The 12,397-nt window shown below is 41.6% G+C and overlaps 1 protein-coding gene across 4 annotated transcripts in view; it reads left to right on the top strand.

The window, feature by feature from the left end:
* Positions 1–12,397, top strand: part of FSTL4 (follistatin like 4) — a 734,451-nt gene that overhangs the window by 229,291 nt on the left and 492,763 nt on the right. For all 4 annotated transcript variants that reach the window (XM_068535874.1, XM_068535876.1, XM_068535873.1 and 1 more), the window contains one exon: positions 5,646–5,828. In XM_068535874.1, coding sequence (XP_068391975.1) covers positions 5,758–5,828 — 71 coding nt within the window. In that variant the 5' untranslated portion in view covers positions 5,646–5,757. The remainder of the gene's footprint in view (positions 1–5,645; positions 5,829–12,397) is intronic.

The raw sequence follows: 12,397 nt of genomic DNA, 5'->3' as shown, positions 1-12,397 counted from the left end.
CCCCTACTCTCTGACCCCTGCAGCTCTGTCTTCTTGTAAGATGAGTGGTCTGGGGCTACCTCAGTCCCTGGTGTGATAGACTTGTACAGAAACCCCCCCCCCCCCAGACCACCAAGATGCCTGCAGTGACTGACCCTGCACAGCGAGCCCAGCTCAGAAGTAAGATCCAGTGAGTGGCCTACGAGTACATTCAGATGTTGAAAATCATACACCTAAGTTTCAGTTACAAGCTTAGCACCTGCTGGTCCTATCACAAGGAGCCCCTCGACCAGTCATGGGTTCACGAGCCACAAATGAGCGAGTGAGAAGTGTTAGCAGGCATGCAATGTGAGGATGAGTCCCTAGTTTAACCAAATGTATTGAGTCACTACTGAATCTCATTTATTCATTCAACAAATATTTGTTAAGTGTCTACTGTGTGCCAGGTAATGTTCCTAAGCGAACAGACGTAGCAGTGAACAAAACAGTTAAAAATCTCTGCCCTTGTGGAGTTTATATTCTAGAAGAAGGAAAAGATAAAGTACAATATAAAGTATGTTAGATGACAAGAAATGTGAAGGAAGATGCAGCAGGGAAGGGAGGGCAGGCTAGGAGTGAGGATGTTACGGCTGCAGTGGTCGGGATGATGCTGGAGCAAGAACCTTGCAGATATCTGGGCAAGAGCATCCCCGGCAAAGGAACAGTCAGCACAAAGGTCCTGGGGTGGAAACAGGCCTGGTGAGTTTGAGAAACAAATGCCCTCAGCTGGAGCTGAGGGAGTCAGGGGAGAGTTGTAGGAGATGAGGTCAAAGGGAGTTTTATGGGCCGTTTTAACAGGACTTTGCTTTTTAAAAAACTTTTATTTTATTCAAGTATTTTATTCACAGCGAAGTGATTCAGTTATACATATATACGTTCTTTTTCATATCCTTTTCTATCATGGTTTATCACAGGATATTGAACATAGTTCCCTGTGCTGTACAGTAGGACCTTGTTGTTTATCCATTCTCTATATAAACGTTTGCATCTGCTCATCCCAAACTCCCAATCCATCCCTCCCGCACCCCCTCCCCCTTGGCAACCACAAGTCTATTCTCTAGATCTGTGAGTTTGTTTCATAATCGGTGTTGTATTTTAGATTCCACATATAAGTGATATCATATGGTATTTGTCTTTCTCTTTCTGACTTACTTCATTTAGTATGATAATCTCTAGGTCCATCCATGTTGCTGCAAATGGCATTATTTCATTCTTTTTATGGCTGAGTAGTATTCCATTGTATATATATATATATCTCATCTTCTTTATCCATGCTTCTGTTGATAGACATTTAGGTTTTTTCCATGTCTTGGCTATTGTGAATAGTGCTGCTATGAATCTTTTTGAATTATAGTTTTGTCTGGGTATATGCCCAGGAGTGGAACTGCTGGATCATATGGCAACTCTGTTTTTAGTTTTTTGAGGAACCTCTATACTCTTTTCCATAGTGGCTTCAGCAATTTACATTCCCACCAACAGTGTAGGAGGGTTCCCTTTTCTCCACACCCTCTCCAACGTTTATTATTTGTAGATGTTAAATCATGGCCATTCTGATCAGTGTGAGGTGATGCCTCATTGTAGTTTTGATTTGCATTTCTCTGATAATTAGTGATGTTGAGCATCTTTTCATGTGCCTGTTGGCCATCTGTATAAATAAGACTTTGCTTTGACACCGGGAGGTCATGGAGAGTTTAGAGCATTGAAGTGGCATGACTCTCTTTATCTTTTCAAAAGATCATTCTAGCTGTGGTGTTCCAATTAGACTATAGGAGGGCAAGATCAGAATCAGGGAGAAGATCGGTGCAAAAAATGTAGGCAAGCCACAATGGTGGCTTGGACCAGGGTAATAATGATGGTGGAGGTGATAACACATGGTCACATTCTGGACAAATTTTGAAGATGGGGCCAGTAGAACTTAGCTGATGGATTGCAAGCGGACTGTGAGAGAAAAAGCAGAAGGAAGGATAACTGCTAGGCTTTTGCCCTGAGAAACCAGCACACAGCGCTGCCCTTTGCTGAGAAGGAAAAAGTGGGGGAGGAGAAGGAAAAAGTGGGGGAGGAGCAGGTTTGCAGAAGATCAGGGATTAGGTTCTGGACACGCTCAGCTTGCAATGCCTGTGAGAAACCAAGTGCAGATATTAAATAGGCATTTAGCCATGTGAGCTGAGGACACAGGGGTGGAGACAGAAAAGGGAATCATCAACATTTTGTTGGTGTTTATGGCCAGGAGACTAGAGCGGAGTAGAATTCAGATATTGGGGAAATCATGACACTTTAAACATACATCTGTAGCAGTGTTTTCAGCACATAAAGGACCTTACTTAAGATACCCTTTTCAATATGGGAACAACTTTCTTAATTTCTATTCAGTTTCTTTGTCCAATCGTCTGTTTTGATTCTGAATAAAAGGGGAAAAAGTTTTCACTGTTAAAAAAAGGTGATTAACATAGAATTGCCTTGGACAGGAATAAAGACGCAGACATAGAGAATGGACTTAAGGACACGGGGAGGGGGAAGGGCAAGCTGGGATGAAGTGAGAGAGTGGCATGGACTTATATGTACTACCAAGTGTAAAATAGCTGGTGGGAAGCAGCCGCATAGCACAGGGAGATCAGCTCAGTGCTTTGTGACCACCTAGAGGGGTGGGATAGGGAGGGTGGGAGGGAGACGCAAGAGGGAGGAGATACGGGGATGTATGTATATGTATAGCTGATTCACTTTGATATAAACAGAAACTAACACACCATCGTAAAGCAATTATACTCCAATAAAGATGTTTAAAAAAAAACAACATAGAATTGCCTTAAAATCAGATTCAAACTGTGATCCCCGCTTGAGGTGTTTCAGGGAAGAGAACAGCCCAGGAAAAATGGCATCGTATGAGACGGTGCTTCTGTGAGGTCATGAAAGAGGGCTAAAGCTACCAGGGTTCTGAAAATAGACTTTTTTTTTTTTTAACAGTGAACAGTTGAGAAAAAGCTTTTAACATTTTAAATGTCCTTTAACCATGGATATTTATTTCTGTGAACTGATTTACATATAATTAGAATACCTACAGGTTCTAAGGGGAAAATACATCCTTATTCTGAGCTATAGAAATACAATGTTGGAGGCTTTTCAGAGAATAGGGAACAATAAAATAGAAGAAAAGTATCAGAGTTCAATTTCTTTTATAATTTACCAATATTTTCAAGGTTTCCAAATAGATTTTTTTAAAACTAGCTATAGGGAGCTAGTTCTAGATTTTCCATCAATTTTCTAATTAAAACAGGAATTGGAAGAAAAAAAAGGACTTTGTTCACTGAAATGATTCTTTACGTTGAAGATGCTAACATGAATTCCATAATAGTATAATATAATATCTGAGCAGCTTGGCTGGTTCACTTGCAGATGAGCTGCTGCTGCATCTTACAAGCTATTTCTTTAGTGATTATCTTTTTTTTTTTTGTAATTGGCACAAGAGATATGATATGTAGGACACTCCCATGCCTGACTTTCCTACTGGGGACTTTGGCCGCTAAAAAGCCAGTGAGGTCAGGGTCTAGAGAAAATACCACACCTGAGCGGCCATGGTCCCGAGTGGCCAGGTGTGTGGTGCCATTGGATTCTGTCGCAGCCCAGCTCTGCAGGTGTCCAGTCGAGTTGCCTCCCTGGGCACAGGGAGCAAAGGGCTGTGCAGAGGCATGGCTGTGCTCACTTGCTCTGCATTTGTTTGCTGGCTGGGTGTTTTCAGATTTGAATACAGAGGAGGAGGAAGAGACCCTTGCAGCCCCCTCTGCTATGTGCCCCAGGTCAGCCAGATGTTCCGGGGTCCAGTACATCTAACTCCTGACTTTGCTTCCAGAAGAGGCTTTCTGGGCTATAAGTCCCAGTTCTTTTTCACTCACAGAAGTGAGGCTGCTTTCCCAGTCCAACTTGCACACCAGAACAAACCTGGACCCCATGGTGACAGATCAAGTTGGGATGGAGGCACTGAGAAAGCCATTCTCAGGGGGTTGAGCCCTGTGGCAAAGGCATTTGTTCTTTCTCAGTGCCCAGGTGCTCCCTTGTGTTTCTCAGACCTTGCTGTCAGGTGCTGGGCTATGTCTAGTTCTGGCCAGTGGGCTGTGAATGAAAGCAATGAGTGTCACTTCCAGGCCCAGGCATTTAAAACTGGGCGAACGTCATCAAGGAAATTAAGACAATACGTAATGAGATACTACTACACATCTATTAGAATGGCCAAAATTTGGGACACTGATAGCGCCAAATGCTGAGTTCTCATTCATTGCTGGTGGTAATGCAAAATGGTTTAGCCACCTTGTATGACAGTTAGGCAGTTTCTTACAAAACTAAACATACACATACCATACTATCCAGCAATCACGCTCCTTGATATTTACCCAAAGGATTTGAAAACTTATGTCTATACAAAAATCTGCACATGGGGCTTCCCTGGTGGCGCAGTGGTTGAGAGTCTGCCTGCCGATGCAGGGGACACGGGTTCGAGCCCTGGTCCGGGAAGATCCCACATGCCGCGGAGCAACTAAGCCCGTGCGCCACAACTACTGAGCCTGCGCGTCTGGAGCCGTGCTCCACAACGAGAGGCCACGACAGTGAGAGGCCCGTGCACCGCGATGAAGAGTGGCCCCCGCTCGCCACAACTGGAGAAAGCCCTCGCACAGAAACGAAGAACCAACACAGACAAAAACAAATAAATAAATTAATTTTTAAAAAAATCTGCACACATGTGTTTACAGAAACTTTATCCATAATTGCGAAAAGTTGGAAGCAACCAAGATGTCCTTCTCTGGGTGAATGGATAACTATGGTACATCCAGACAATGGAATATTAATCAGTGCTAAAAAGAAATGAGGTATCAAGCCACGAAAAAACATGGAGGAGATTTAAATGCATATTACTAAAATCTGAAAAGGGTACCTATTGTATGGTCTCAACTATATGACATTCTGGAAAAGGCAACACTACGGAGAAAGAAAAATATCAGTGTTTGCCAGTGATTGGGGAGGAGAGATGAATAGGTAGAGTACATAGGATTTTTAGGGCAGTGAAAATACTATGTATGATACTATAACGATGGATAATGTCATTATGCAATGGTCCAAACCCATAGAATATCCAATATCAAGAGTGAACCAGAATGTTAACTATGGACTTTGAGTGATTATGATGTGTCAATGTAGGTTCATCAGTTGTAACTAAGGTACCACTCTGGTGGGAGATGTTGATAATGGGGGAGTCTCTGCATGTGTGTGGGTAGGGAGTATATGGGAAATCACTGTACCTTCCCCTCAATTTTGCTGTGAACCTAAAATTGCTTTAAAAAATAAAATCTTAACATGAGAGAAAGGAAGGAAAGAGGGAAGGAAAGAAGGAAGGAAGGGAGGAAGAGAGGAAAGGATGGAAGTGGGTGGAGTTCTTTATTCCCTCCTCTCTTCCTGCAGTAACAAGATGGAAGAGGACAGGATTGATTCCTGAGTCATCCTGAAATGAGGCCTGACCAAACCTCACTGGAAATCTGATGAGAATGAGAAATATATGTTTGTTGGGTTAAGCCATTTAAGGGTTTAGGTGTTACTGCATCATAGCAGAGCCTACGCTAACTAATACAACTCTTTTCTCATAGCCACCCTCATACTTCATGGAGTCTTCATCACTGGTGTGGTTTGGGCCCAGGAGGACATATGTTTCAGAGAAGGAGCTTCAAACTGCTTTGTTTGGGACCATGATTACCCTGCATGTTGATGACAGATTTCCCAAGTGATGGTAACCAGATGGGTGTTGGAGTCAACCTCTTTGCTCTGGCCAGGTGGGTGCACAGGTATGCCGATGTCGTTCACTTTTCATAATATGCATGAAGTTAAAGTGATCTCAGTCCTAATCAAGGAGACATGATCTTCAGTAGAAAGAACAACATCTCATATAAAATTCTGTGTACTGGGTCATCTTTCATCTACCTTTGAAATGATTCATGACTCTCTAAGCTAATAAAACACCTTGCTGAAATAAAACGATTTGGCCAAGCAAATAAAAACCCTGACAGAGTTACTGTATGGCATTTCCTAGGGAGCTATAACTGTGATAGCTAGTTCACTGAGAACTAAGTAGAAAACCCAAATACTGACAAAGCTGCAAAGGAGAAATGAATCACCATTGTGGGGAGTCTGTGCCAGGAAGCACTCCGAGGTCATAAAATATATGGACTCTCAGTGCAAGAGGACTTCGGCGGGCAGCCAGGCTGGCTTCTTGCCTCGGGCATGCCAAAGCTATCATTCACCTGGCTTCACATGTTTACAGAGCTTCCCTTCTGCACCCACCTCATGCCAGGCTCTGTGGGGGAGGAAGGAGCAGTGCAGGCAGTGTCTCTCTTAACAAGAGGCCTGGAGATCTGCTGGGGAGGTGAGATTTATTTTGGGATATGATGAACCACCAAAGAGTTAATGTGTTCAGGAAAGCAGATACACAGTAATGGAGTTTGAAAAACTTAAAAGGGAAGAGCTGCACTGGATCTTGTCTTCAGATCAGGGTCCCCTACCTCCAGTGTCTTCATTGTTGGTATCATCTTCTTAGAGTGGGATGGCGGCCCTTGATGGGGACCCCTACAGCATCCTTAACAGGTGGTCATTTGATCTATGTTCAAATATTTCCAGTGTCTGGAAACTTATTACCTGTCAAAGAAGGTCTGTTGGACAGTTCTTTATATTGAGTTGAAACCTGCTTTCATCTAGCTTCTACTTGCAGATATAAGACCTGCCCTCAGAGTTAATATAGGGCAAATCTACTCTATCTCCCACACAACAGCCCTGTAGATATTTGCTTACAGCAGCCAGGCCATACCTCCTGACATATATACATGGCTCCACACCTTCTCTCCAGGTTGAGCATCCCAGCTTGATTCAGAAGCACAACGGGGCTTTCAGACCCCTCACCTCCTAGATGGCCTCCCTGGCTTGCTTCAGTTGTCAAAGGCCCTGGTGAAAGCCTGGCTGTCTACGTTTGCCCTGGCTGCTGTGCTGCCTCAAGGTGTGACTCTCTCAAGTTACCCCCTAGTAATCATATCCTTCCCCCCAGCCTTGGCAACCTCTGATCTGCTTTCTATCACTATGCTTTGGTCACTTTGAGAATGCTGTATCAGTGGAATTGCACAGTATGTAAGTCTTTGAGACTGGCTTTTTCCACTCTGCACAATGCCCATGGGTATCTTCTGCTTACATGTACTCATGATCCTAAATCATTACATTTTAAATAAAGTTTTTTTTTTTTACATTTATTTTTTATTTTTTATTTTTATTTATTTATGGCTGTGTTGGGTCTTCGTTTCTGTGCGAGGGCTTTCTCTAGTTGTGGCAAGCGGGGGCCACTCTTCATCGCGGTGCGTGGGCCTCTCACTATCGCGGCCTCTCTTGTTGCGGAGCACAGGCTCCAGATGCGCAGGCTCAGTAATTGTGGCTCACGGGCCCAGCTGCTCTGCGGCACGTGGGATCTTCCCAGACCAGGGCTCGAACCCGTGTCCCCTGCATTGGCAGGCAGACTCTCAACCACTGCACCACCAGGGAAGCCCTCATTACATTTTATATTTTTTATCTTGGACGATGTGACAAGGCCTCCGCAATGCATACAGTGACTCATGCCACCATGGCCAGTACATGGAGCATTGGTAGCATGAGCTGGGTGACCGCAGGGAGGCTCTCCTGGTGCAGCGCATCTTTGCGGAGTTCCCCGGGGCTCTGGAACTATGAATGGGATGGATTCGAGTTTTTGCCTTCCTCTTCTAACTATCTCTGTGCTTTAAAACACCAGCATTTTTCACTGCCTAAAGATTTTAGCATTTTCAAATGGTGGGCATAAAAATCAAGGGTAATGAAACTTGTCAACCTATAGGTTTTTTTCAGAGATGTATTCTAGCAGGGATGATGGTTCTCATATTGCTAACTCCCTCCATGGTATATGCCTTCAAAGGGTGTGTGTACTCTATGACTGTCTGATCTGGAGAAAAGTTGTACAAATTCAGATTCCAATCTGACTTTGTTAAACTCGAAAGTGATTAGCCAAAGAGTGAAAATATCCACAGTGATTTGGCAAATAGTAATATTGCTGCTGAGTATGTCAACTGTAAATGAAAAAGTAAAGTGTGTAAAAATTGAGGTTTAGATGGAAAAGAGAGCTGCTCATGTTTTAGGAATGAAAATGATTATTTAGTGAGCTTATATAGGTACAACATTGTACTAAACAAGGAATTTGGGTTTTTTCTCCCACCTTTGAGAAATCTGGAAGGTTTAATGGAATGAAAAATTTCTAATGCAGTCCTCAAAAGTAAAAATTTATTGGATATAGATTAGCTAACTTGTTTCAGAGGTCAAGCAAAGTAAAACTCAAGAATTTATGAATGTAATTAAATATGCATATATATGTGGTTGGATTCTGGTAATACAATTATTTTTTAAATTCAACAAACATTGGCAGGTGCCTACTTTGTGCAAAAGTCTCTCTGATAGGTATCCAACAAATATTTGTTGAATAAATGATGAATGAATGAATGAATGAACAAGGACAATTTAATAAGGGTGGGACCAGATACCTTGGATCCTTAAATGAGCAAATAATGCAAACTTCAGGACAACACAGAAATCCATAAAGAATCTATCTGAATCCCTTTGCTTAATTAAAAAGTTATTTTTATGAACGAGAGCTTTGTATTTTGTTTAAACCAACTCTAGGAACTGATTAGTAAATGTTATAGATTAGGTATCATGCATCCACCAGAAACGACTTCCCATATTTTCTCGCCATAGAAAATAACGATACAATGTCCTTCATTAGTACTCCCAGGTTAGGCTGTAATATAGTAGCTCGCATTTTAATGCTAATGGCAACACTAACAATAAGCAACTCCCTTTTTGAGCCCTTGTTAAACACCAGGCTCTGTGCTAATTGTGTCACAAGCACAGTGCTGATTAATCTTCACCACCTTGTGAATCTATAACCAGTGTCTTTACAAATGAGTTAACTGAGGCTCAGAGCCCTTCAGCCACGTTCCCAAGATCACAGTGACGATAGCTGTAAAATCAGGGTTTGAATCCAGGTAATTGTCTCCAAAGTGGGAGCTCATAATCTCTTCTACTCTTTTCCATACTCTTGTCTCTTTCTATTCCTAAAGCCAGTGTGGATGGCATTTGAAATGGGCCTCACCGAACTTACCATAGCTCCTATTGCTTTTTGCCTTCAATTATTTCCTAACTCAGGCTCCTTCCTTGATCCATCTAAATTAGTAAGTCTGATTATGCATAAAAGAAAATTAAGGCATGGAGCAAATATGTAGACAAGCTACAGAGAGACATGGTGGGCCTCAGGAACCAAGTGGTCACATTGACACCTTACACATTGACACAGCCTGGGGAAATGGGACAGGGTAGGGACCTTGTGAATTCTGAGCCTGTGTACTGAGAGGACCTGAGCTGTTTATAGATACATGGCTTCATGATGAGTATAAGTACCATGGCCTTGACCACATGGGTATGTCCTCCCCGCAGTCCCATAGGATGCAGAAGACAAGTGAGCAGCAGGGCAGCAGTTTAGGCCAGCCTCTGCCCTTGGCACCCACTGGTGGAGGAGTGATGTCTTTCCAACTTCAGCTTAGGTATCACTACATATGGGAGGATTTCCCTGATTCCCACAGGCTGGATGCTTCCAAGGTGCTTGTACCTCCCCTACTCTGTTGAAATGCTTTTATTAAAAATTTTTTTTGAAGTACAGTTGATTTACAATGTGTTAATTTTTGCTGTATAGCAAAGTGATTCAGTTATACATATATTCTTTTTCATATTATTTTCCATTATGGTTTATTACAGGATATCAAATATACTTCCCTGTGCTATACAGTAGGACCTTGTTGTTTATCCATCTTATAAATAATAATTTGCATCTGCTCATCCCAAACTCCCAATCCTTCCATCCCCATCCCCCTCCCTCTCCCCCTTGGCAACTAGGAGTCTGTTCTCTATATCTGTGAGTCTGTTTCTGTTTCATAGTACGTTCATTTGTGTCATATTTTAGATTCCACATATAAGTGATATCAGAGGATATTTGTCTCTTTCTGACTTACTTTGCTTAGTATGATAATCTCTAGGTCCATCCATGTTGCTGCAAATGGCATTATTTCATTCTTTCTTATGGCTGAGTAATATTTCATTATACACACACACACACACACACATTCTTCTTTATTTATTCATCTGTTGATGGACATTTAGGTTGTTTTCATGTCTTGGCATTGTAAAGAGTGCTGCTATGAACATAAGTGTGCATGTATTTTTTGAATTATTGTTTTGTCTGGGTACATGCCCAGGAATGGGATTACTGGATCATATGGCAACTCTATGTTTAGTTTTTTGAGGAACCTCCAGAGTGGCTGCACAAATTTACATTCCCACATTTGTTATTTATAGAATTTTTAAAATGATTTTCTTACCTTAAATTCTTTAATTAATTTACATACACATGAATGCATTATTACACTTGTGAAAAAATTTAAATACAGGTAACACTAAATTTTTTGACAAAAATTCCCAGCCCTGGTTCCCTTCCTACCTTCTCAGAGGTAACCACTGTTACCAGTTTTGTGTGCATTCTCCCAGACCATTTTCTATGCATTTAATGCATATGTATGTAGCCATAGGAAACAATTTACTGTTTTAGGTTGTTGATTTGTTGTTGGTTATTTTATTTACACCAATACTATGATACATTATCGATCATTCTTCAAGTTGCCTTTCTCACTAAGCAATCAGTCTTGGAGTGCTTTCTGTATTGATACTTATAGAACTACTTCATTCATTTTGGCTGTTGCATGGTATTCTGTGTTGTGACTATACCATGGTTTATTTAGCCCGTGTTGTATTAGTTGACATTTAGGCTGTTTCCACTTTTTCTCTCTTACAAAGGACATGCTCATAGATGCTTCCTTATGTAGCTGTGTGAGTGTACCCCTAGAGTAGATTCAGAGAAATGGCGTCACTGGATCTTAAGATCACCTACTTCTTTCTATGTGTGAGTGAGAGGAAAAGCTCTTTTGAAGATCCTGGAGGAGAAAAAGCTTAGTTCTTAAAAGTCCAAAAAATGATTTTCCCCTGTAGTTTGTTCTTGGTGTCTAGTATTATCTTGAGGTTTCTAGCTAGGGAGGATGGGTACAACTGAACAAGTAAGCGGACATATCAGGATTGAGAGGAATGATAACAGTCAGGTTTGGCTGAGTTCAAGATGCTGTGTTCTCACTCCCTCTCTTTTTTTTAACATCTTTATTGGAGTATAATTGCTTTACAATGTTGTGTTAGTTTCTGCTGTATAACAAAGTGAAACAGCTATATGCATACGTATATCCCCATATCCCCTCTCTCTTGTGTCTCCCTCCCACCATCCCTATCCCACCCTTCTAGGTGGTCACAAAGCACCGAACTGATCTCCCTGTTCTATGCAGCTGCTTCCCACTAGCTATTTATTTTATATTTGGTAGTGTATATAGGTCAGTGCTAGTCTCTCACTTCATCCAAGCTTACCCTTCCCCCTCCCCGTGTCCTCAAGTCCATTTTCTACGTCTGCGTCTTATTCCTGTCCTGCCCCTAGGTTCTTCAGAACATTTTTTTTTTAGATTCCATATATATGTGTTAGCATACAGTATTTGTTTTTCTCTTTCTGACTTACTTCACTCTGTATGATAGACTCCAGGTCCATCCATCTCACTACAAATAACTCAATTTCGTTTCGTTTTATGGCTGAATAATATTCCATTGTATATATGTGCCACATCTTCTTTATCCATTCATCTGTTGATGGACACTTAGGTTGCTTCCATGTCCTGGCTATTGTAAATAATGCTGCAATGAACATTGTTGTACAAGACTCTTTTTGAATTATGGTTTTCTCAGGGTATATGGCCAGTAGTGGGATTGCTGGGTAGTATGGTAGTTCTATTTTTAGTTTTTTAAGGAACCTCCATACTGTTCTCCATAGTGGCTGTATCAATTTACATTCCCACCAACAGTGCAAGAGGGTTCCCTTTTCTCCACACCCTCTCCAGCATTTACTGTTTGTAGATTTTTTGATGATGGCCAACTGACTGGTGTGAGGTGCTACCTCATTGTAGTTTTGATATGTATTTCTCTAATAATTAGTGATGCTGAACATCCTTTCATGTGTTTGTTGGCAATCTGTATACCTTCTTTGGAAAAATGTCTATTTAGGTCTTCTGCCCATTTTTGGATTGGGTTGTTTGTTTTTTTGTTATTGAGCTGCATGAGCTGCTTGTAAATTTTGGAGATTAATCCTTTGTCAGTTGCTTTGTTTGCAAATATTTTCTCCCATTCTGAGGATTGTCTTTTTGTC

This window comes from Eschrichtius robustus, chromosome 2, assembly GCF_028021215.1.
Source record: "Eschrichtius robustus isolate mEscRob2 chromosome 2, mEscRob2.pri, whole genome shotgun sequence".
Lineage (NCBI taxonomy): Eukaryota > Metazoa > Chordata > Mammalia > Artiodactyla > Eschrichtiidae > Eschrichtius > Eschrichtius robustus.
This window is presented reverse-complemented; position numbering and strand designations above follow the sequence as displayed.